The 27177-nt window shown below is 43.8% G+C and overlaps 1 protein-coding gene across 1 annotated transcript in view; it reads right to left on the minus strand.

Annotated features, from left to right (window-relative positions):
- ADRBK2 (adrenergic, beta, receptor kinase 2) overlaps positions 1 to 27177 on the minus strand; it is an 81829-nt gene that overhangs the window by 42177 nt on the left and 12475 nt on the right. The window contains exons 2-3 of the mRNA XM_014944812.1: positions 21955 to 22031; positions 2368 to 2441 (exon numbers count right to left, since the gene is read on the minus strand). Coding sequence (XP_014800298.1) covers positions 2368 to 2441; positions 21955 to 22031 — 151 coding nt within the window. The remainder of the gene's footprint in view (positions 1 to 2367; positions 2442 to 21954; positions 22032 to 27177) is intronic.

The raw sequence follows: 27177 nt of genomic DNA on the forward strand, positions 1-27177 counted from the left end.
CCTGACGTACTCACAAGCTGATTTTACATCCTTATTTAACAGGACACTACTGGACCACGCCAAAAAAATTCAGCACTAGGCAGAGCTGAGCCTGTCACCATTTGTAAATGTCACCCAGCTCTGCCAGCAGCAGCTTCCACAGCAGCACTCCTGGCCCCGGGGTAATGTCCTGGGGCACCACGAATTTCACCACTTCCCCAAGAAACTGCAAGAAAAGCATCTGACAAAGTCTCTTTTCAAAACTTGAAATCTGAACGCATTAGTTTTCAAGCCTCTAGAAGTTCTTTTTCTCTTTTTTTTTTTTATTCCTCCCTTTTCTGAAACCGATCTGGATGAATCACTCATCCAGTTAAACGCTCCATCGTGACTGAAGCTGCAGTGAAGTGAAATCCCTGGAGTACGGAGCCCTTCTACATCAAGAGATTTTTAATGTAGCAATGTACTCAAATTATTCTGCATGTAATAAATGCAGTAAGTAAATCAAATATACATTAAAAAAAAAAAAAAAAAAGAAAAGCTTCTGATTCCAGGATGTCACAGAAGAAAACGCAATGAACCTCTCTTTAAATATCTTTAATGGGTTTTTGTGAAAAGTACATGACAAAGCACTTAAATTCTTTTTAGGCAACGCTTTGCTAATAACCTAAAAATACAATTTCAAATTGTTTCAGAGATAAAGAGGCAGCTAAAAATATCTTGCTAAACAATCTGCTACAACATGCCTTTTTGATTACTTATGACAGCGATATCTTCGGTACATAAAAAGATGAAAACGATAGAAAAAAGATTCTTCGTTATTGACAGCGAGTACTTAATTTGAGTGGGGGAACTGTATCTTGCTAAGGATTTATCTCCAAACTGATAACCAGCTTCGCCTCTTTTGTGCTCTTACCCCACTAGCAAGAAAAATTTAAAATCATCAGCTTAAGGCTAATCCAGACAAAAGGTTATCTCGGGCTGCGTTTCTAATTAATACCGAGCAATAAAGGCTGCATTTTCAGAGCACGTGTGCATGTTTTAACTGAAACCAGCACCTAGGATGGGATTAACTACAGATTTCTATTTAGAGCACCATAAATGTGACAAGGAATGAAGGAAGTGAGGAGAGTCCTCGTGTTTCCCCATTGGAGGGTACAGAAGTGCTGGGGGGCTGTGGGAGGGCTGGGGCAGGACACGATGCTCCCCCAAAATATTGGTCCTTACAGATCCACACCTGCCTTGGGTATGAGCTTCTGCCTTGATTATCTCCTGATGATGGAGCACAGCCAACCTTAATGAGCTAAAGATATCAATATAAAGATATATCAATCGTGCTCTCTCTGGGTGGGTGCTGCAGGGAAAGAAAGAGGTGCCCAGGACTGGGGTGCTCAGGCATCACCTGGAGGCATGGAGGAAGCTTCAGGGATGGGGAGGACCAGAAATGCCACCTCCTCCAGTGGAGGACATGGAGGTGAGGCAGAAAAGCTGGCAAATGTTCCTTACCTTAACTCCAGAACTAAGATTCACAAGTGAAAAATCAAAATCTCATCCCATTTCCCAAGAAAGTACATGGCTTAACTTAAGGTGTAAGAGATTTTTAACAAGTAGAGACTGAGGTGAACCTAATTCCAGCTCATTTCTTACAAAAAGTTCAAATGAACCATAGTCAAGGAGCGTACCTGATGATAGAAGACATTAATAAAGCTAAAGATATTTTAATCTCTACTGGTATTCTTTCCCTTTCCATCGTTCTCTCGGTATTTTCCAAGTTATCTTTTGGCACATGAATGTGGTGAACGAACATCTGGGCAAGAGGCTGCTCCAGTAACTTTCTTCCATTGTTTTGTTTTCAACACATTATGCCTTAAAACTAAACATACTTAACTCTTGGAGGACAAAAACTGCAACAGTAGCTTTTAAAATGCTTTGTTAGCTCATGTTTCATAAAGGCAGTTCAGTATGTGCAGATAAAAGCACCGTTAGAAGTTGAGCTAAGTAGGTTTTTCCTGCAAATATTCCATTTTGTAAATCTTAAATATTTACTAAGTATTTATCAGTAGGAGAGCAAAAAAAAAATATCTATGCTACTCTCATAAAATACACTCCAAGAATACTGTACCAAATTACCAATCTGATTAGAGTTCCATTGCTATTTTTAAAAGTCTCTTGAACTTGTTTAAAATGATGGTTTTATCCCTTTAAGGTTATTATATAAAATAGCATCTTTCATGACTTAACCATTCCACTACGAAGTGGAAATGACTGAGGACAGCAGGGACCCTTCCCAAGCCTCTCCCCCCCATCTCAGCAGCCCCTGCCCAAGGGCTTGGGGGGCAGAACAGCCTCCCTCCCCCTGGGTCCCCCAAAACTCCACCACCAGTCGCTTACCTCTTCATAGAACTTCAGCTGAGGGACGGCTTCATCAATCTCATTCATGCAATAGTCTTTAAAGAGCAAAAATCCTGGAGAAAAAAAAAAAATCAGAGAAAAAGATGTATCATTCCTATCATAACTTGTAAGAAAACACGAAAATATCTGGGTAACATCACGGGTTGTATGTACCTGTGTTAAGTACCCCCAATTAGCACAGCTTAGAAATACTGATTATCAAGCGGCTCTGCAGCATCCTCAACAGAAAAGGATCATAAACCCCACTCAGCTCCCAAAAGTGTATTATGCATATTCCAATTTCTACCTGCTGAGATGTTTATGAGATGTTTACATAATGCACCAAAATATCCCGTTCCTCTTCACAGATCAGTTTTTGTTTCTTTTTCTTTCCCCCCAGAGTAAAAACTACATCCTATTCACATGGTTTGTTTTTTTGAAACAGATTTACCTACTTTTTATTGACAAAAAGCAACCTCTTCTGCATTACTATTTCAGAATTACTGGGTAATGTTACCTCTAATAGGTTTTATAGCACAATAAATTACACGAGCATCTTTATAGTTCCTTTGCAAGTAATTTAAAGCATGACCTCTGCTGCCTGCTGATGAGTATTTTCCATTCTCAACATTTTAATGCTTCACCTCGTGGAACCATGATCTTTTCATGGGGCTGAGCTGGTACCTGCTTCCCTTTGACTTTACAAGGGCATCTGCTGTCAGGGCTAATTGTCTGGGTTATCTGCAAGCCCCTCCGAGCTGTAAACCACCACGCTTTCAGTCCATGGCAGTGGGCAATACCTTGCCTTATTTAGAATTCCTGTGTACTTATCGAAATCACACCCAACTTTCAGAGGTAAGACCACAAAAGTGTAAAGTAAAATAAATAAGAAAGCAAGAGAAGGCAGAGCAGAAACTCCAGGGCTGGCACTGGCTGGGAATGGCTCCATCCCACACATCGAGATACAGAACACCCTTTTTCAAGCTGGCTGGGAATGGCTCCATCCCACTCCATCCAACACATCGAGATACAGAACACCCTTTTTCAACTTTAAAAAAAATAATATATGTATATATACACACAAGAGACCTATATTTTTTAATTAAAATACAATTATAATTTGAACTTACAGAAACATTATATTACCCAAAAAAGCAGCACGTCACCTCAACTAAGAAATAATACAACCACCTACAACAGCTCATGTTTTCCAGAATATACTATTTTTCCAAAAAAGCCAAACCTACCTCATTTACTACATAGTAATATCACTGCAGTGTGTACAGGAGAGCATTTAACTGCCAGTTACAAACATCACGTCCTTTCAACTATCACCTCATTTTAGCACAGACCTTAATAAGAAAAAACCCCACCAACTACTCAGAAGCAAAACCATTAGCATTGCTTTGTCTGTTGCCACTAATCAGGCACACAAAAGCTTTAATTTATGTACAATGAAAACATTTATCAGCTTCTTGGTAGCCCCTCTAGCTATAACTGGATCCCAAGGTAAGTGTCCTATTGGAAGAGCTTGTTTTCCTGGGGTCCCCGGGTTCATTTGGTTGCAATCAGAAGACCAGAAAAGGGATTACAACCAGACAACTCCTACTCTTCGCTTGACTCGTTTAGCTGATTAGCATGATATTTTGAAGATTACACAAACTGAGTTTTCTTCTCTAAATAAGGACAGAAATCTTATTATGAGATTCTCTTACGAGATTCTCCAAACTTTATAATTACTCCCTACAAGAAGAATCACTCTTGAAATATGTTATTAACAAACGTGCTTTTTTGAAAGAAAAAAAACCAAAAAAAGCCAACCACCCAAGTTTTCTATTCCTTAAAAACAATTTGCAATTAGAGTGATTTTTGTTTCTCTTTTTTTTTTAAGGACTTGTCTTAGTTCCTATTTTACTGGAAATATTCTTAGTAAGTTGTTTTCCCCTAGGGCAGAGGAGATGGGAGTGAAGCAGCCCCAGAGGTCATCATATGAGGGACCGAGTTCCCACCCACCCACCAAACCCAGGGTCACCCAAAACCCAGCCAAAGCCACCCAAAGTCACCCACCTCCAGGCCCGACAAATTGTCCCCTGGGAGAGAACACCTCTTCTTGCCTTTCCCCACCATAAAAGTGACACTGACCCCGTTTTGAGAAGAAAACCTGCCATTTGCGGAACTGAACCCAATTCGTTAATTCTTATTTCACACATGATGGAAACAGCAGCAGCACCGAGCGAAATAACGCTGAATGGACTGAACTTTTGTTTGGACAATGAACCAAAGAAGATTACAGTCGTGTAATTAAGAGACTAAAGAGTGGCACAAACAGCCATGAATGCAGTGAAAGAAAAATCCCTGGCGCCGTCCCAGCTCCTGGCCCTTTACCAAGAAAACCCACAAACAGAAAAAAAAAATAATACAAAAGACAACAAAAAACCCACAAAGACAACTGTGGGAGGAGTGTGAAAATACACCAACACAAATTTTCAACAATGCCACGCCAAACATTTTAGGCCCGTTTAATATTTTCCAAACTTTTTCAATTTCATTATCAGGGAGAAAGCCAAGGTTCAGAGGAGAAGAGGGAACAAAAGGAGGCTTATGCTGCCCGCCTGAAACAGCCCCCTTCCCACCACCTCTCTCTTCCAAACTGCCTCGCTGGGCAGAAAAAAAACCCTAGGGAAATCCAAAACAAGAACTGAGACATTTTTAAACAGTCATAATATGTTATAGTCTCCTGAAGCAATACTGAGAAAACGCTGGCGGTCAGGTTTCGCTGAAGATGAGCAGAATTATTAGAGCAGCAATTATAAATCTATGATTAAAAAAATAAATGATCAAAAAATACTGTGGTAAAATAAACTATAGTACAAAACATCGCTTGTCCATGAAGTTACCAACATTGTAACTATAATAGAATGGTTTGGGTTCAAAGGGACCTTAAAGATCATGGAGTTCCCCTGCCCTGTGCAGGGTTATAAATCTATGATTAAAAAATAAATGATCAAAAAATACTATAGTAAAATAAACTATAGTACAAAACATCGCTTGTCCATGAAGTTACCAACATTGTAATTATAATAGAATGATCATCTCAATCTCTCTTTATTCAGTTTCAAACCATTACCCGTTGTCCTATGGCTCCCCTCCCTGATCCAGAGTCCCTCCCCAGCATCAGGCAACCCTGGCTGCATAAAATTATTAGCAACGCAGACATGGGAGAAAAAAAATAATTGTGGGTGTCAGGCACAACCTCGTATCTGGGGAGGGATAAGCCAAGGGATGGAGATTTTTTTTAATTTATTAGGAATGTCACGATTAATGAGATCTGTTTTCCACTTGCCTCAGGAGAAAAAGGGGAAATGGTGTCAAGTCAGGTTTTTTCTCTGTCCAAATGACAGTAATGTCAGACAGGCAGCAAAAAGCATCCCTCCTCACCCTGTCTGGATGAAGGATGCTCTTCTGCACCAGGAAATGCTGAAGGGCAGCTGCGGCCCGGGGCCGGGCTGGGGAGAGGCGGGAGGAGGAGGAGGATGATGGAGCCAGGAGGTCTGTAGGAAAACTTCACTTCCAGGGATGATTGATCTGAGGCTGATGGTTAAGGACAAGGAATGAAGACTGATCTGGGGACTGTGAGAGGCTCTCGCGGAGCCTGGAGGATGGAGATGTTAAGGATTTAAAAAAAAAAATCTCTGGGGAAGCCAAGAGACAAAACCAGATTGCCAAGCGATGAGAGCGGCTTTTAGTGACTCCTTATTACTTCACTCAAGATTTACAACAGAAGAAAACAGAATCAGAAGCTCCACTACCAGTCAAGAGGATTGCTCAAAGGACCTAAAGCTCCTAAGTATTAAGAAAAATTCAAAATATTTTTGTGGGCAAATTATCCATTTAAGAAATCCTATTCCCTGATTAATATTATTATGATGATTGAATGATTTGCCTTAAACAATTAGCTCTTTTACAGCACAAATGCAAACACACTCCTCCTCCATCTCCTTGCATTTTCAGCCTCCCTGACCCTGGTACCCACGCCCCCAGGTATCACCACAATCAAAATCTTTCCGCTGCTCCAAATTCAACCAAATCCAATTACAGCTTAACGTTCTCCATCCTAGAAGTGTTTCTGTTCCAACCTCCCGTGGTACCAACGGATCCTGCGCTTCCACCGCAGCATCAAGGAAATCTCTTCTTTTACTGATGTTCTGAGATTGAGTGAAAAATTATAACCAGAAACCGGAGCTCACAGATAATAGCAAAACTAATTGACAGGCGCCGCATTGAATAAGTGACAGTAGTTTTAAGAAGTTCAAGGAGAAGCTCTGAAAAGCACAATAAGCACAGTTAACTACACACAGAAAAATAAGACCAAGAACAGAAAGCAGGAATTAAAAAAATGATAGCGTTAAGTAACAGATAAAAGGAACCAGCAATTATTGAGGAAATAAAGATGCTGACAGCTTTTGCTTTAAAGAGGTCTTCTTTTATAGTATATGATTTCTGCAACAACCAGATCACTACTTGTTAAGGGGGGAAAAAAAAAATATTTTTAAAAGCTTTTTCTGGTAACACCAAAGTGATGGATGGTATCAATGATACGTACGAGCGAGACAGCACCCAGCTCCAAGGCTCTGCTTTCCCCGTGTCTGGACAATAATTCTTTCCCATTATCTTTTTATGGACAATCCCGTGCAGCTGAGTTTGCCAAATGCCATTAATTGCACAAACTCCAATTACTAAGACAAAACGCCTGGTGACGAGGGATAAAAACGAGGTTCCCAGCTCAGTCTTAACTGGCCCCTGGCCACCAGGTAGGGATGGGGAGATGGGGAGAGCAGCCAAGCTCCAGGGATCTCCAGGGAGAAAACCTGCTCCCACTGGAGTGACCGGGCCAGAGCTCGTCCCCAAAAGGACAAGGTCCCTCTCACCAGCTTGGAGGGGACAAGGCGAGGGAATTAAATCATCCCATCTCTTTTTAAAGAGAACATACTTTTTGCTTCTATATTTATTTCAGATTATGTTTTTTCTAGCATGATTTCAGAAAATCTGCATGAAATTTTTGCATGGCTCTCAACTCAACAGCAAGTCCCCACCCCACGCCTCGATTGGTAAGACCTGCCTTTTATTCCCCAAATTCAGCACTTTTTGGGCCAGGCTCAGGCAGAGAGCAGAAATGCAGCTGGTGACCAGCCCACACACTTCTGCCAAGCCCAGCCTGGCCACTGGGACCACGTTTACAAGCTGATTATGGATTATACCATTTTATTACCCCAAGAAGCCTCCCTCATCACTTCTCACTTCCACGTGAGGTTTCCAAGCAGCTCACACCACCCTTCTCCCACCACGTGGCCAGCAGGTACCCATGGCTACGTGCCCGTCCCCCCACAAGCCTGCAGCTCATCCCGGGCCACCCCGGGCAGGCACCTTTATCCATTTAACACTCTTCATCTATCAAATTTTGAATTCCCACCTCTGCTGTTGCCCTGGTGTAAGGCAAACCCAGCACCTCGTCGCAGCCTCAGCTCTGCAGTAAGAATGATGTCCTCAGGGCTGTATCCATCTGGGTTCAACTCAAAGAATGTCCCCAAAAGGGGACCACACAGTAATACTGGCACCAACGGAGCTGGGCATGGCTTTGCCAACACGCAGCATTTTAAAGCCACCTGTTTGTTAGCAGATTGTGGTTTTTTTAAAAAAAAAGAAAGACATAAAGGAGAGAGGGGAGACCTTATCAATGCCTACAAGTATCTCAAGGGAGGGTTGAAGGAGGAGGGAGCCGGACTCTTTTCAGTGGTTCCCACTGAGAGGACGAGAACTGGGCATGGCTTTGTCAACACGCAGCACCTTAAAACCACCTGTTTGTTAGCAGAGTGGTTTTTTTTTTTAAAAAAAAAAGACATAAAACCTGCGATGTAGAGCCCTTCTCTTGCAGTTCGAATAAAGAAATGCCGCCCTTTCCACTTGTCGGGATTAAAGCCCCCTTCTCATTTTACAACGAGTTCCTTGCCATGTTCCTGCCGTGCTGTTAGTGTTATTAAAGCAGGAGGCACGGGGATGGCACTGCCACCACTGGGCGAGGGGACAGCAGCCCCAGGCAGGCTGCCAGCCGGGCACAGGGACGGGCACTGGCCTTATTCTGCCTTCTCCTGCTGTCTAAAGGTCACCCCTGCGCTCTTAACACCCTATCTCCATGAGAATGTCAATTAGCTGAGAGCACGAGACAATAATAATAATTTAAAAAGAAAAAACCTGCAATGTAGAGCCCTTCTCTTGCAGTTCGAATAAAGAAATGCCGCCCTTTCCACTTGTCGGGATTAAAGCCCCCTTCTCATTTTACAACGAGTTCCTTGCCATGTTCCTGCCGTGCTGTTAGTGTCATTAAAGCAGGAGGCACAGGGATGGAGCCGGGCACAGGGACGGGCACTGGCCTTATTCTGCCTTCTCCTGCTGTCTAAAGGTCACCCCTGTGCTCCTAACACCCTATCTCCATGAGAATGTCAATTAGCTGAGAGCACGAGACAATAATAATAATTTAAAAAGAAAAAAATTAATGAAGAACTCCGTAATAAAACAAACCTTGGCGAAAAGGACTGATCTAATTCGAACTGGGATTTTATTAGTATCTGATTCAAATACCCTTTTAACAGGAGTAAATAAAAATCTAATTAAAACAAACAGAAGCGACTAGGTAAGACAGCAGAGAGCTAAAAATAGACACGTTTAGCCCTGATCTAAGCGTTCACAATGTCACTGATTGAAAGGAAGCTGCATCTATTTACAGCAGACCTGAACGTGGTCCAAAATGCTGATGTCGACTCTTTCTAGTAGGCAAAATAGCAAATTAGAAAACAAAAATATCAAGCTGTTTCCAAATCCCAACTAAATGTGCTGTGTATAAATACGGAATAATGAAAAACAAATAAGTGGTGACATCTGCACCACAATCAGCCCAGGCTCGTTTCCCGACGGCTCCTGGCAGACGAAGCTCCAGCCTTCTGCTTGGGAATGTGCCCTGGTGCTCCAAAAACCGGGCAAACACCAGGATTTCTCCTCATTTAGGGCACTTTAAGGTCTCCCTCCTACATCCCTCCTGATCTTTCTTATTTGGCTGAATCTGGGCAACAGTGTAAAGAAGCCAGAGGAGCACGGCCAGAAGGACATCTGCACGGGGGACACCTCGTCCCCAGAGAAGCCTCTTGTGCAAAATGGCCAAAGGAACTGGGGGACAGCCTGGAGGGACAGCACAACCCAACCCACACACCACAGTGAAACTACTGTATGTTTTTGTTTAAACACAGTTGTGGGGGTTTTTAACCATCTGCAAGGGCCCTTACCTGGAGGGAAAGCTTTGGTACCTCTGGATCCTAGGATGGTTTGGGTTGGAAGGGACCTTATGGGTTTTTTAACTATCTGCCCTCACCTGGAGGCAAAGTTTTGGTACCTCCGGATCCTAGAATGGTTTGGGTTGGAAGGGACCTTAAAGATCATCCAGTGTCACCCCCTGCCCTAGGCAGGGACACCTCCCACCACACCAGGTTGCTCCAAGCCCCCTCCAACCTGCCCTTGAACCCCTCCAGGGATGGGGCAGCCACAGCTTCTCTGGGCAACCTGGGCCAGGCTCTCACCACCCTCACACCAAACAAGTTCTTCCTACTAGCTCATCTCAATCTCCTTATCTCAGTTTAAAACCATCACCCCTTGTCCTATCACTCCCCTCCCTGATAAACAGACCCCCCTTCACCTTTCCTGGAGCCACTTAGGGACTGGAAGGGGCTCTAAGGTCTCCCCGGAGCCTTCTCTTCTCCAGGCTGAACCCCCCCAACTTCCTCAGCAATGAAGGTCCACTGTGTGAGACCCCTGAGCTCTTCCCCCCCCGTGGTCTGTGGCCTCTGAACAACAGGGAGCCAGGACCAGAAACACAGAACCATGCTCAGCTTTTCTGCTGGAAAACCACCCCATTCCTCCCAACGTGCCATCTTGTGTCTTATCCCATTTTATTTCATTTGCCTCAAGTACCACAAGGAGCCCTCTGTGGGCACCTAGAGCAGATCAGGGTCTCAGACACTAAACATAGGGGGCAAAGATCTATTATTAAACCATATAAAAACTGCAATTCAAACCAGCCTGCAGTTGTTAGAGAACACCCAGTCAAGTTCAAAATCTCCTTCTGTGTGGCAGACGCACGCAGTTGCCATAGCACAGGATAATTAAGACCACCTAAAAGCTCCAGAAGACTTGCTACTCCCCAGGAACAACTCGTCTGCGTAGGAATCACAGCGCCGGGGAGGTACGAAGCCACAAAAATCCTCCCAGCCCAGAAGGCACCACAGATTTCACTCCTTTGCTTTCCAATTATGAGCTGTTTGTCCTTAACCTATTTTTTCCTAATAGAGCCTAATATACATTCACTTTTCATTAAAAAATAATGCATCATAACAAATTAAAAATCTATATCTGCACATAAAAAGCAGGGTAAAAGAAGAAGTTGTATTTCACAAGATGGGACTCGCACACAATGGTGAGGAGCACAGAACAATTCCTCCAGAACAGAATCAAATTGAGCTCAAAATTAGCTTGTAAGTTGCCAGGTAGCTCGTTTAATGACGTCTATAAATCATTAGATGAAAATAAACTTTGGCTAAAAAGTTTCAAGCCTCTTCAAAGAAAATCTGTATTTCCAGGCATATTTTTCCATGAGTTTTTCACCCAGTGGAATCACCGACGTGTGAAATCCTGGTCAGCCCAGGAGCTGTGCTGCTCCTTCAGCACACACATCGTAGTGAGAGCAGATTATTATCCTGCTTCGAGCCCAGAAAAGCATTTCGGAGCAAAAAAAATACTGGAGGTGGATTAAAGTCTGTGTTTCAGAGGAGTAAACACCCTTCCACCTCCCCTGACAGCAGCCAGGGCTTCAGCACCTCCAAAGGGTAGGACCAGCAGCTTGTCAAGATGTCAAATGGTGGCACAGCAATTCAAATGATAAAAGGATTTCTCAGGAAAAGAAGAATGTGCTCTATTTTTAAACACGCAGCTGTAAATCATTAAAAAAAAAAAAAAAAGTGATGTCTGTGCTTCACCCACTGCTACTGCCACTGGATCTCTCTGCCTGGAAAGAAAACCCCACCGTGGATCATCTCAAGACCCTCGTGAAATGCCCCTCTGAATATTGAATGAGTAATAAATAATTGTAGAAAAGAACAGGGAAAATTTGTATCTGAAACACATTCAGTAGAAATCTTCCATACTCTGGTCTCCCTTTACATGCAGAATTCCAGCCCACTACAGGAGATCTGTACATACATTGAGGGTGGATTACCAAAGGCATTCAACGTACCAAAGGTGAACAAAAGGCTTGCACATATGAAAAAGGTAACTCTAAAAGAGGACTAATACCACTAAACAAAGCTAAAATCACTAAATGATTCCATTTCAATCAGTTATTGCAAAGAAGGTCATTAAATTCCTTCACTAAAGCTCATCAAGGAATACAGAGCACTTCAGGATTTGGTTTTTTTTTTTCTACTCGTAAATAAAAGAAACTCCCACCACGTTTGCAAGTGGCATTAGCAGCCACCAGCAAGCTATTAGCGAGCTAACAAGCACGAGCAGCTTAAAAACGTCATGATGGTTGGTTGGTATTTGTTGTATCGGCTCTTCCCCCACGTCACGAGAATATTCAGTCCCCACGAGTGACGTGACAGTTGTTATTTTCTCGGGCAGTGCTTTGCCATTATACAACTATTCAAAATGACCGACCCAAGGCAAGCTGATACCCCTCCCTGATTGAAAAGCACACCATTCCTTCCTTTTGACGTGCTCCAAGCTCCGAACCGCTCGCCGCTATGAATTATTGACCACCCCGAGTGCACTGGGAGGTGTATTTCTACTTCTTGACAGGGCCTGGATCAAGTGTGTGTGTGTGTTTTCCTGGAGGAGAGGGAGGTGATGGGATCGTTTAATGAAGACACGGACTAATTTCACAACAGAAGAGCATTCTTGAGCCTCTGATGCCAGTGCTCACCCCAGCCAGTATTTGTTCGGTATCTTAACCACGGCGAAGAATCAAACTGCTCTGCAACAGCACCCAGGAAGACACATTTAACCATCTACTGGGGTTCAAATCAAAACACAAACCCCGTAGTAAACACGCACAGCACTTCGTCAGGTAAAGAGGAGCAAAACCACTAAAACAACAGCGACAGAGCACGGATGATTCTCAATTTTAAAGCCTTGCTCTGGTTCCCTCTGTGCACTCCAAGAAGAGATCTGCTGAGAGCTGGAGGTTCAGAAACAGATGGCTCTACTTCTCTTCACATTCCTTCCCCTTCTAATCAAAAAGATTACTGACAGAAGGATCTAGAAACATTTAGAAACCGTTTTGCATATTTCTGACCCTACCTGTGCCACCACAGGCACACTGGAGAGCAGAATATTAGAGAGGCAGTGGCTGGACATAAAGCTGTTGGTGGAAAGAGGCCAGGAAAGAGCGAAGCGACTTCCCTACAAGGTTCTGCTCTGCTCCCCTCCAGAGTTTGAGGATTCGAGGTCTGATGGGGTCCATTACTCACCTCCTGACAGCGCAACAAGTGACGTCCTGGAGCAAGAACCTCACAAATACGGCCCAGCTCCCTGGGGAGGGTTTGCAAGGTGTATTATGCATTGTACTTTTATAGGACAGATACTGGTATAGAACAATAAAAGCACCTGAAAGGCTTAAATATCCACGTCTGGTCTCTGCTCTAGAAATGAATTAATGAGATAATTGATAGCCAGAGCTCTCCAGCTCCCCTGCTCTGCGACTTTCTAACGGCTCTATCTCTTAAAAGCACGGCTGAAAGTCAGGCTTAAGAGCTTCAGTAATTTAGATCCTGCTTACTCTGCTCCTGGTTCCTGAGCTTTCCTCCTGGTACTAATGAGTTGTCCCACTGAGATGAATGAGTAGCGCTGGCAGGACCAGAGAACCCGCTTCATTATTAGTACAGAGCTATGCAGGTAAATCTCATTAAAGTTGTTATTACGCCACATTACAGACATGGAAAACTAATATTTACCTATTTCACAGTGGTGTTCAGAGGCTTAATTGGTCTGTGAATTGTTACACATTGATAAAAATGCCACGGGAGTGCAACTGTTTCGGACTGACTGAGAAACTGGGGGGAGGAGGGAGAAATCAAGCTTGTACACCATCACTGCCCATACACAAGTAGAACATTCCATCAGAAGAAAGCTCAAGTGGGTACAAGCAGATAGAAAACATTATCTTTGGTGTGGAACCCACTTTGCATTATATTAAGGATGGGTTTTTAACATTTTAGAGCAGAAACTTTCCAAACTGGTCTTTGCAACCCTTCCTTGCAAGTTAGTCATGGACGTGGTGAGCTATAAAGGCACAACGAACAGCTGACCAAGCAGTAGGACCCAACTCTGGAGCCCACCTCATCTCTGCCCCACGTGTAGCACCTGCACAAAGACCTTTTGGAGGCCACTGTGGCACAGCTGCAGCACCAGTGGTGTGCTGGAAATCACAGAATCATAGAATGGTTTGGGTTGGAAGGGACCTTAAAGCCCAACCAGTGCCACCCCCTGCCCTGGGCAGGGACACCTCCCACCACACCAGGTTGCTCCAAGCCCCCTCCAACCTGGCCTTGAACCCCTCCAGGGATGGGGCAGCCACAGCTTCTCTGGGCAACCTGGGCCAGGCTCTCACCATCCTCACAACTTAGGATTTCTTTCCCATGCCCCAGTCCAGGGCCTCCACCACTTATCTGAAGCTCCAAAAATCAAGATGCCATCTCCCCCCCACGCCAGCAAAGCCACTGCAGATGGAGCTGGAAGGAAAAGCTGGAGATGCCGCTGTGGCAGCCTCAGGTGTGCGGCTGCGGGATGGCAGAGCAAATCCCCCAGGGCCCATCTAATCTGAAAGGAATGAGTTTACGTACAGGCTTCCTGGGGAAAAACAAACAAACCTATGAAATGTACACAAGAAAATCACTGCAGGCTGTGTAGGACCTGCTCGGGGTTTGCCGTCTGGTGTGTGTGTGTGTGTGTGTTTGCTGAAAGCTTAAACCTGGAAACATGCAAGTGAAATTTCATTCAAATAACGTATAATCTGTTATTTCTATATACCCCACATTCGGTATCTATCTTGCTCATCTTCTCTCCTACAACACTACTTCTGGAGTTTAAAATTTCTAGTCTGCCTGGAATTCTTGATAATCTAACCCAAAAACTCTATAATTGCACTGCTCTGCTGAGACAAAGACTATTTTCCCCATGACTTAAATCTTCCAAGAACTACACTATATGTAAGTGCTAATATATATTATCCACTATGTGAAGTTCCAGATGATAAGATACATATTTTTCCTATTTTAAAGCTCAGACTTAATCTGCAAATCCACTGGGAAATCACACAACTGAGCACCTCCAACCCCTGCACAAAGAAAGGCGTGGGAGGGTGTCAGGCTGCATCTCAACAAAGAAATGCTCAATTATTTATGATCAGAAGAAAAACCAAAATGAATACATACATTTTATTTTTTTTTTATAGCGACTTTGGATACTATTTGTCTGTGACACAAAAGATAGACACCTCCTGGAAACTGCCTGCAGGTAGAAGGCGCAAACCTCATCAACATCTCTCTAAATGATCTTTGATGTAATTCATGCAGGTATCACATTTATTTTGCTGCAAAATAAAAGTACGTTGAAAGAAATGTAGCTTCCAGTAACCTTTAAGTTATGACATAGCAACTAGATCTTAAAACTAACACTCATTTGGTGCAAAAACCTGCATAGAGCAAAATGGACTGAGTTTTTAAGAAGGCTCCGAGTGGGTATTTTCTCACTGTCCACACCCCAGGTTGACACAAGTGGAGAATTGCTGTAAAGGAACAGCTCCACTTGAAATGTCTTACGTTAATAGTTTCTGTTTCGGTTTACAATCGCACAGTTTCCACCATCTACTTGTGGTTTGGGTTTTGGTGTTGTTTTTAACTGATGCTATGAACTGTGCAAGGAAAGCACGGCCTCAACAGATTCACCAAGGCCTCCCGCAGACTGTCCACACTCCAAGTTCTAGTTTAAACTTGAATTGAAAATAAGAAGTTAACACGAGAAAGAAGAAGATTAGCCTTCAAATGGTATTATAAATATCATTTTTTGTTCCTACAGTTACTTCCTAATTTTGAGGGTGTCTACTTCTGTATGGTGGCTGTCCACCCCTGGACAGAAAAGCAAGTCCAGAATAAAAACACTTGAACAAACAACCTGTCTCCTTGCTCTTACAGAAACCCCCCAAGCAAGTAACTCTTTTCCCTATCGTATGGCTGCACATTTAATATTGATATACCAGAACAGAGTGAAATTATTCCAGCAACACACAAGTCTCACGAAGTCCAAGGCTGTGACGCTTTCAATCATTCAGGTCTTAGACCAGTAGCTAATGTGTGCCCCCCCAGGTGACTGTGGCTCTAAAAATACTCTGTTTTTAAGACACTTAAGCACAGGTTTTTGTGCAGCCCCTCCTACTCACACCGTCCTTCCCTGGGAAGCCTGGAGCACCTGGATGCATCCCTGTGGGACCTGCAGACATCGGCCGATGGAGGTCCTCCATCCTCTCCTGCACCATCAGCCCCGTGGCCCCCAGGGCTCAGCCAGACCATGGGGGGGCTAAAACACCACTGGTACAACCCCCCCTCCACTCACACCCCCCTCCCCAACTGCACAGACTTCACAAGTGGCTAAAAGTGACCAGAAACAAGATCTGCTAATAATTTTGTCATCCCCTCCTCATTTAATAGCCCAAAACCCAGGTGCTTTTCTTTACTCCCAACCAAGTTTTATTGCTTTCATTGTTATTTCCTCAGAGGACTATTTAATTAGTTCAGAATGCCAACGGCACATAGATCTTATGCTTAAATTAAACAATAGCTTAAATAATGCTCTAGGGAGGTACTTTTCCCAGCCTGTTATTTTTAGGTATCTCGGGGAGCGCTGCGCTACCACACTGGTAACAGAAAGAGGAAGAGCAAGAATGTTTTTCTCAACAGCTTTTAACTCAAGATCCATCTAACAATTAGCATCAAAATTCTGAAATAATGAAATACAACGGGTCCATAACCAGAGAAATGAGCACCAGAAAAGACGATTCATTGCCCCAAAAAAACCTAAAAGAACCAAAAACAACTCTTCAGCCGTTCTCACCCTAGCTTGTTGGGTTTGGGGGTTTTTTGTTGGTTTTGTTGTGTGTTTTTTTTCAACAGAAAGTTGTCACCAACAAAGCTGGAGGAAGCAGCAGCGGCCGGAGCGGTCAGGAGCACATCTCCCTCTAAGTGCAGAGGGCAGGCAGAAAAGTCCCTCCCCACAGCTGGAGGTCATCTCTGCAGAAGGAACTACAAAATAAGACCCAACGCTCATCTGGCTTTGGAAACTCAGCTAAAAAAGCAAAGAGAATATACATTAGCTATACTTAGCTGCTGCTGCAGCATAAAGGGAGCAGATAAGAAGCCTGAGAGCCCCTCACAAGACACGCAGGCGTAGGAAGAAGCGCTGATACAGATGGCAAAACGCTCACCCCGGCTGGGAAGGACTCCAACTCGGAGCCTGCTGGTGGAAGGGGATATAAAAGACACTTACATGAATCACCCTCCAAAGATCACTCCTCGCTAAACCAAAGTGGATGGTAAATAGGCAAAAAAAAAAAAACCCAACGTTTGTAACTCGTTACGTCAACTACAAGTTTTTTTAATTGGGTCTTTTTACAAGTGTTAAATTTCAAGAAAATGAAACAGAAATTAGATGCAGCTTCAGGGAAAAAAAAAAAAAAATGTGAGTAACTCACTAGGCAAGGTGAAAAGCTTATATTGCAGGATAACCAGCTGCTGAAACAGCTAAATTCTGTTCTCATCTTTCCTCAAGACCCAAACCCAACGGCTCTGAGGAACAGAGGAGAAATGGAGAAGGGTGTTGAGAACCTGCCATGTGCCACCAGCTTCCACGCAGCCCCTGAGGCTGAGCCTGAGGCTGTGGGATGCTTCACTCTCACATCCCAGAATTTTCTAAGCCAACTTTATTCTCTGCCTAGCAGATACATGCAGTTCATCACAAAGTCCAGCGTCAGACGTGAGAGTCATTGAACTGTAACTGGCAATGAGTTTGCTCCAAAGCATTTAACTTTAATAACCAAGATAATCCTGTTTCTAAAGTAATATTATGACCTAACTCGCTCCCTTTAATGCTTGGCAGTTACAGGCGCTGCAGAGGACCCCCATCTGCTCCAAAACTGCCCCCCGAAAGCAGCGCCGTGACCAAGGTGCCCACCCTGAGGTCCCAAGGAGCACCAGAAGGACCCCACGTGTTGTTCCAACCTGGCCCAGAAGCAGAGTGGATTCCACGTGTAAATTACAGATACTGGGACCCCAGAAAAACCTCTCTTTTTCTGAAGCAAGCACAGAATCTGCTCTTGTAGCAAACAGGATGTGGTAAAAAGAAAACTAGCTAAAGGTGGTTACGCACTCGGCTCCGAGACAGGCTGTACTTCCCCAATGAAGCTTCTGCTGTGGAGGAAGCAGCTTCTGCAGGAACAGCCGGCTGCTGGGCTGTTAAAGAGCTGCCAGAGCATTTTTCTGGGTGGCTCCATTATCTCCGTGTCCTCTGACTCATTAGGGCCGTTTCTTCGAGAGTTCAAGATCATTCTGGAGCATCGCTCCCGCAAACAGCCGTGCCATCTTCCAGGGGTGAGAGCGACCTATTTCGCTTTCATGAAGAAAAAGATGTCAATAGAGGACAGACACTTGTTTATGCAAATCTTACGGACCCTCCAAGTCATTTTCACCCCCGGAAGAGCTGCTGACGGAGTTTCCTGCTCTTATTTTGATCCTAAAAGGGCAGAAAAAAAGGTTTTGGTTCCCAAGGCCGCGCTGCCCGTGCGATTCCCTGCAGTTGAACACCTGGGGGAGGTGGCAGGGAGGGAATTTGGGCCAATCTTTTTATGGTGGGACCTGGAAAGCACTGATCCTAAAAGGATTTAAGGGCTCATTAAGGATAAACACTTGCAGGTAATAAGACCAGCACCATAATTAGACATACACCTAGGACAACATCCAAGGGGAATCACTCCGTATGCAACAGAAAGACTTGTCTCAGACAACTAATCAATGCCCTGTTTTTTATATTTAAAAGAAGGATACTGAAAAACAGAAAAAAAAAAAACAATGACCTGGAGCTGTAAAAAAATAATTGTGCTCTGGAAAAGGCAAAAAAGCTTAATGGTCCTCAACTACATCACTTGCCACAGGAAAAAGCAGGAAGCTTGATGAAGTTTTATAGTTCGTATATAAGGATAAAGCGCTGTATACTCTTAAGTGAGGAAATAAAGGCAGCGGAAGCGCTGCTTGCCACAGGAAAACGCAGGAAGCTTGATGAAGTTTTATAGTTCATATATAAGGATAAAGTGCTGTATACTCTTTAAGTGAGGAAATAAAGGCAGCGGAAGCGCCAGCAGCAAGGGATGAACCAGCAGAATCGCAGCTCACCATCAGAGACTCGTTTGACTCGGGTTGATTTAAACTCCTCCGAGCAGGAGCTGCCTCCAGTGGGGTGTGTGTGTGTGTCCCCCCAAAATCTGCACCCCCAGGTCCAGCCCCCGCTGCCGTCTCTCCGCATCCCCGCCTTACAAAGAGGTAACGACAAGAGCAAAAAGGTGATCAGACTTTTAATCACCTCGCCATATTTATTTTCACAGCCTTTTGCAAAAGGCTTGCCTAAAATTGAAGGTGCTTTACCACAGGCAATTATGCTAATGGCTGGAAACAGAACTAATTTAATGGCAAAGAACAAGCTAGAAAACGCAATAACATTTAAATGAACAACCGCAGTAAGGAAATACAGTCTTTTCTAGTGCAATGCAACGTCTTCTGTTAAAAAAAAACGGTCATGTTTATCTTTCATCTTCTTTCTCTTCCACTCTAAACCCGACTTCAGAAGAAATCAGGTTCAGAAGTAACCGAAACTCCAGCAAAGTGGTCAGAAAAGACCTCCTCATTTCCAGGTAACCAAGGGCAAGTACCGCTATGACTGTACCAAGGGGGAAGGAGGAGAAAACCTCCCTGCACATCTGTGAACTCTGCATCTCAAGATCCAGGTGAGAAACTAAGATGTTAATGGAACTCCAGGCTCTAAAAATTCCAGGTTGGACGGCTACCAATGTGGGGAAAAAAAAGAAAGACATAATCCTTCCAAGGTTACCGTACCTAACTATAATTACAAAATAACTGCAACATTCTCCACTGCTTTGTGGAGCCAACTATTAAGGAATAGTATTCAATTACATTAAAAAAATATCCATTACACATAAGCTGTTCTGTTTGACAACTTATTTTTTAAAGGAGAAAAAAACCCAATAATACCCCAACTTCCTCATTTCCTTGGCAAACAGAATCAAGCGATAGCAAAATACTAATGATCCAGCACAGACAACTAAAGTGAAGCCCACACCGAGAGATGTCAGCACAAGCAAACAAGGTATTCATGCATTTATAGTGTAAAATTTTTGGCCGGAATAAAAAGGCATAGCTTTTATGCATAAAGATACAGACAACACTTCAATTACTGTAATATAACAGAAAGCTCCATGAGACTTCCAGGAACTCGTACCTCAGACTGGTGTTTCCACAACCCTCTTTGTACAAAGCCATGAAACCCATCACTGACAACCTGTGATACTACACAAGAATACCATTTATTTAATCTGGCAATACTTAAAACTCCCACTCAAGAATATTCTCTGAGCTGCATACTTCCAGGCAACCAGGAAGGCTGGACCTTTCTGCTCCAGCCAGGAAGGGAGACCAGCTAAAGTTCAACAAGCCCAAAGATGTTCCCATTGCATCCCATTCCCTGGGAAACAAGGCCCAGCGGCACGTTGTCCTTGGGCATTTCCTTCCACTGTTAATTACAGTCTTGGTGTATCTCAGCCAGGAATAGATCCATTACAGAATCACAGAATGATGTGGGGTCTGGATGGGGGCTCTGGAGATCATCTAGTCCAACCCCCTGCCAGAGCAGGTCCACCCAGAGCAGGTTGCACTTGAACATGTCCAGGAGGATTTTGAATGTCTCCAGAGAAGGAGACTTCACCACCTCTCTGGGCAGCCTGTTCCAGGGCTCTGCCACCCTCAAAGTGAAGAAGTTCCTCCTCATGTTTAGATGGAACTTCTTATGTTCAAGTCTTCCCAGGCCATTTTATGTTTTTTTCCCCATTCTGCAAGACAAGAGCAGCCATACAATCCCAGCAGACATCTGCCAACCCGCTCCTCAAACCTACTGGACAAAGTTTTCAAAACCCTTTGTGAAATCCCTTCTCCTGCCTTACTACCCTTCCTACTACTAACATGGTTTTATTCCTCTCCAGATTTTTTTTTTTAATTCATGTGTCAAACCTCTGGAGAATTGACTAACCTCATCCTTTCTGCAACAGCTTTTCTGGCTTTGAAGCTTGTTCAACCCCACTTCGCTCTTTCATTGCCTACGTATCACCCCATTTCAATAATTCCTCACACTTAGCAGACTGCTAAGTAAGGTCTGCTTGTTCCCACTGCTCTGTCCTGGAGTCCTTCCAGCAGGTCCATGTATATTCTGGACTCCGGTGCCAGGATGGACACAATATTCTGCCAAAAGAGGATTACTTCACATGCCTCACTGGCTACAACCCTGATTTGATATTTAATCGTGTGATCTAGCTGAGGCAATCCAACCTACGGCTCACTGTAGCAGCCACGTCAATTAAAAACGTCTCCCTCATCAGCGGTTCTCCACCCTGGAGTTCTGTAATTACTCCAGCGCAGGTGTAGAAGACACTGCTTGTTTTGACTGAGAAGCACTGCATTTTTTTCTCCCCCCTTCTCTAGTTTATGGACAGTTTTTGTAATTCGGACTGTAACCACACCGAGGGTGAGGACCTTCTCAGCACACAAGCAGAATCCAGAGGCTCTTCATCCCAGCATTCACACTGGGAACTAAAATACTGGTTAGTAACAGATCTCTGACGCTCTTGGGCAAATTCCCTGGATACATCCTTCCATCTCCACACGGAAGCACCAAAAACTGGTTCCTCAAGGCAATTTTCCCACCAGTTCCTCCCCCTGCACACACCAGTTTCACCCAGGCTGCATCTCCCTGATCCCAGCCAAGCCAACACATAGAGATCTTTCCTGCTCCCTTTATCAACGAGGCTTATTACCCCTACAGAGACAAAAAAAAGTTTAACTGATGTGACACATTATACTGTTGACAAGCCCGTAACCAAGTAATATAATTTTCTCCTCGATGCTTCCAAATAATTTAATTATTTTTCCAGTAGTTTTCCAGAACATGAAGTTAAGCTGACAGATTGCCTTGCTTCATCGTCTTCCCTTCTGCAACATTTCATTTTATTGAAGACCTTTGTTTCCCTAAGCCCTGTCCATATTCCAGTGTTCATCAGCCCATCTACAACCCTGATTTTTCAGTGGTCATTACTAAGAAGTGGCAGCCAAGCCAATTTTTAAAATATTTACACGAGTAACGTTTTATTGAAACATGACTTACCAATTTTCTGATGAAAGATCTTGTCGAAGGTTAATTCACCCCTTTCCTCAAGATATTTCTGCATAACACTGCGGATACTGAAAGGAAACAAAAAAAAAAGAGAAGAATTAATTGAAACTGCTCATTTTAAACCAGAACTTTAACAGACTTGGGAGAAAAGGATCGCAAAAATGAAGCATCAATGAGAAAGATTCAAGCAAAATGAGGTCCCACTGCCCATCTACTGCATCAGCTCAGAGCAGCTGCTGCTCTCTCTGAAGACCACAAGAATTGGACAACAACCATTAACATCAACTGGGCTCCAGAGAGATTGCTGAATTCATAGAATCATCAAGAATTCATCCTTACCAATGAATACCTTTCCAGACATCACCCTTCCAGCCTAAAATTCGCCTTGTAGTCTCAATACTGTGATTTTTAAGGTTGTTTTTTTTTCAAAGGTTCTTGGAGTTTGAGGTACAACAGAACAATCCCTTTTCCCCACTGTAAATATTAATAATACCCAGTGTAGAATATTGGGAATATTAGTACTTATTCAGTGTAGAAGAGACATAGTTTTTACATTTCAAGCTTAACATATCAATAGCCTACACCACACAGCGTGATGTTAGAAACCCCCTTCAAGAATCTATACTTATCTAATAAGGCTTGAAAATACCGCAAATGAGCAAAAATTGGAATAAAAAAAGCCATGGGTGATTGCACATAGTTCTCCTCACTGTATGTGCTCTCACTTCTGTAATGGCCAAAGTTTAAAGGAGAATTCCCAGCCTTCCCCTGGGATCACCCAGTGGGGTCGTAATCCCAATTATATATTTGTAGGTGGAATGGGATGGGAGTTCAGGGCTGCCCCAGGAGCTGGAGCACCAAAGGCTGGGTGTTCTTCCCCAAAACCAGGGAGTGCAGGGGCAATTCCTGGGGGAGCCCTGGGGTCACAGCCCTTCCTGGGGACGTTCTGGGCATCCCTTCCTTTCTTTATCCTCGAGTCAGATTTTAACTTGCACCTTGTAAATTAAAGGTAGGAGTCAATCAAAGCTGCATCGGGCTGTTAACACTGCAATTGCCAGGTATCGTTTAGCAAATGAGCCAACACAAGCTCCATTAGGCCCCCAGCTTGGCTACAGTGCACTTAACATCTACTTTGCCTCATTTAGAATGTCACAATCACTCATTTCAAACCACATCGACAAAGATTTCCTTTATTCATCGAGCAACCTTCAATATTCATTTTAATATAATGCCTATAAAAATTTCATAGGGGCAACAATACGAGCCCATAAATTTGAAAATCAATGGAGGCCAGCAGTGCCGTGCCCTGGGAAAACAACTACATTGTCCTAGTATTTAGGCAAAATTCCACTAGACTTTTTCTGTTTCCAATTTTAAAATTGGTATTTTCATATGAACTATTTACTTTGATAAAAATAACCGCAAATACCCTGTACAAAGTACTCGTGCCCTACACAAGACTGTTAAATATCACTCACGTTCCTGTAGAAATAAGACTGAGCTCCTAATCCTTGTAAAATGCGAATTCTGAACTATTTCATGTCAGGAGAAAAACTTTAAAAAAAACCTACTTCTGAAATGCAACAGAACAGGCCAGTTCTCCTGGACAAATTTTAAATTTTTATGGAAAGAAAGCCCTAAACTCCAGTCCAGAAAATTATTCTATTTATAGTTTCTATGTTAATCTCAAAGCCCCGCGTGGAACACAACTCTATGAACATCGTGATCCAAACTGGGAACCCCAGAGGTGACCCCCAAATCAAGCTACACAAGAACAGGGAGGGCTAAACGTTGTTAATCGGGCTTCAGACTATTAATTAGTTGGTGACGAACCTGCTACTCTTTTTATTTGTTCACTAAAATCTAGGTCTGCCCTCTGTGTATTTTTACAGCCTAAACAAAATACTGATTTCAAACGAAGAGGAAGCAGTAAATAAAGAACATGTTCTGTACTCAGGAAAATCAAGGAGGTAAAATAAAATTCATCATATAATTGACAGAATTGCAAAATTTGGCTGGTTTATGGGTAGATTTTTAAAAAATACACATCCTAGCTTAACATGATTAAAATGGTGCCTGTGAAAGTTAACGCTCTGCTGAAAATCCACAAAATGTTAGCCCATTGATGGCAAAATAGCTCTCCTTGTACTGACACTTTGGTAAGGCAGCCCTGGGCTGTGGAGCAGAGCGGTGGGACTGGCAGGAGCCTGGGGACAACCAGAAGCTCACGGCCTCTGAACCTTCAACCCAGGAAGGTTGGGGAGATGCCTTCAGCTCTGCCCGCTCCTTCCCTCCGCATCCCTCTGCTCCCAACACACACCTTCCCCTCATTTCTCCAGGAGGACCACTTGGAGATGAACATGGTGTGCGTCACCAAAGACCACAAATGTCCCTTCTCCTCAGCCTCTTGGTCACCCCATCAGCACTCAGAGCGCTCTTCGGCAACGTCCCGTTCCCACCGACCGCTAGACCATTAGTAACATCATAAGCCTTTTTCATAATAATGACATCAAGAAAGCTTTCCCCTGCTGGAAACAAGTGCACTGCAAGAAATTACATAAACACACCCCAGTCTAGACAAGGGGAGAAGATAATGAAAAATTTAACGTATGACTGAAGTGGCCAGGAAAACACTCCGGTTGTGTAACGGGCAAATCTCCCCAACGGTTCTGCTCCTCTCCCTCCACATCCAGTGCTTCTGGTCTGATGGATAACGTGTCAAAGGAACAACACGTTTTTGCAGCTCCAGAATCTGAACAAATCCATAAAACCATCACAGGCTGTGGGAGCCCACACCGCATTCCAGCTTCTAAACAACAGGCTTTCACCCCTGAGAAATCCCTGTTCCCTACCCATATATGAATAAATAGGAATAAAACACATGGAGTGGGTTATGACTACCCAGAATAATTAACTTCTAACTCTCACAGGGAAGTTAAAGGTAAAAATCCTGCTGAATTCAAAAGAAACTCAGCAGCAGAATCCATATATCCACATATCCTTCAGAAGGATGGAAAATTTTAAAATGGAGCCTTGCACATTCCACAAACAGGAATGAAGGTTCCCTCTCCGCCTTCGTAGATGGAATCATTAGTTGCCCTACACGTAAACAATCTGGGATTAAAAGCTGTGTTTCACAGAAAAGTAGCCATTGCTAAAAAGCTTTCCATCTCCAAAGATGCTTTCAGGGCAAACAATCCGCTGATGCCAGAAGTGGACTTTTCGCCCAAGTTCATCTCAATTCAGAGCCTGATCTACCTTCTCAGCAAGGCTCAGAATCAGCAGAAACAAAAGCTGGCTGAAAACGAAATCCAGGGAGACCTCAGAAACAAAAGTGTGCCTGACTCTGCTGTAGCAAAACCTTTCATCCAGGTATTTATTTCAGAGAGGAAGAAAACAGTAAATACCACAAATTTCAGGAAAGCTCAGTTTCCCATCCACGTGCCACAAGCAAACTGAAATAACAGGGCAAGTGTATTTGGGGGGAAAAAATCCAACATCGGGTTTAAAATGTTGTTGAGAACTGCATTTTTGGGGTCTTCGCTGGTTTAACTGACCACATTTTGACCAGGTTTAAGTGGGTGCCTGCACCCAGGGGCACCACAGCACCCGCACCCAGCTCAGCTGGAGAGAGCTAACGGTAAAGAAGTTTTGGGAAAGGTTTTTAATTGCAAATAAGATGAACACCTGGATCCCCAGCAATGCAAAGAGCACCCACGCAGGGTCTCGCATGGCTGGGGCGGGCTGGGGGCGGCAGGGTGCTGGCTCTTCAACCCCACGGGAGGAGATGCCCTTTAAGAAAGGGCTGAACTGAAACACCGGGCTCGTGAAGGAGCTGGGAACAGGCTGCCTGTGCAGAAGCAGGAGGAAAGATGACTATCAGCATCGGCATCAAACTGTGAACTCTGTGAAGAGCACAGGTCGCATTAACCTGGGCAGCTCCTCCTCCTCCTCCTCCCTAGAAAAGAGGTTTATTACAAGCACCAGCTGAATGACCTGTTAAAAGGAGCTTGAAGCTGCCTCTTGAGGCTCTAGTTACTATAGGCAGCATCCCGGTCTTTCAGAAGAAAGAAATCCACTGAAAAGCAACCTTCAAGGTTAAAATGGGTTCTGTAATTAAAAGGTTCCTGCTGCCTACACACACACGTGGTGACACGCTGTCTGGCAGCCACCAGGCCAAGGTGGTACGGGCAGAAAAGGCAGGCTTGAAAACACAGCTTCTGAAAAACTAAGAAAAAAAACCCCACCACATTATGTTCTTTTTAAGACAGAAAAGGACATGTCTTAAGGACATGAGGACCCCTCATCCGCAAACCTCCCTCTCGGTGAGCGACACCAGCAGCAGCAAAGCAGGAGGTGGCTTCGAGACAGAGTTCACCCCCAGAACCTGCCCTTGGAACAACACACCACGGCCAACAGCGACAGTTTCTCCTTCTGTTCCCCCCAAAACAGAGCAGTAACACCCCGTGACTCCAAGGGGAAGCAGGAATTAAAGTTTCCTGGGTGTACAACTGCATCTGTGCCCGCGGGACAGCCACCGGAGCCCCAGGAACAGCCCACGAGGGATGCGGGCGCACACAGAAACTAGAAGTTAGGGAGGAGAATAAATAAAAAGCATTGACTTTGATATTTCCTAAAAGTTCTGTTATCCGTTTCTAAGGTGCAGGGATTTTGGCCTCGCAGGTTTGTCATGCTCAATTATGTGGGGTTCTTTAGAAAGCATCTCACACTTAGGAAATGGAAAGGGGGTAAAGAAAGATGTGATGGTATTTATCCGTATCCATATTCTTGCCATTGGAACTAGACCAAGAAGCTACTTACTACTGGACTGCTTACTACTGTATCTTAAAGGAGCTTTTAATTATTTAGCATAAAAGCACATTATTTTTTCTTATAAATCAATAAGAGTTGAGATTTGTAGGATATTATCTATCGTACAGCCACACACATGCACACCACAGCTTGGAAAAAAAAAACAAAACCATATGGCCTTACTGCAAGCATTAAAGAATCATACCTACATTAAAAATGTGCAGTTACACTCACTAATAGACTCACCTATGAGCCGAAACAGAAAAAGGAGAACAGAAAAACAAAACAAGAATGAACTGGCAGCTTCACAGAGGCTGGCCCAAGGGGAGCAGAGTTCAGTATTTAACTCTACCAACATTTCCTGTATCATCTTGGGCAAGTCATAAATATCATCTGCCTCTG

Source organism: Calidris pugnax, unplaced genomic scaffold (genome assembly GCF_001431845.1).
Source record: "Calidris pugnax isolate Ruff unplaced genomic scaffold, ASM143184v1 scaffold139, whole genome shotgun sequence".
Taxonomy (NCBI): domain Eukaryota; kingdom Metazoa; phylum Chordata; class Aves; order Charadriiformes; family Scolopacidae; genus Calidris; species Calidris pugnax.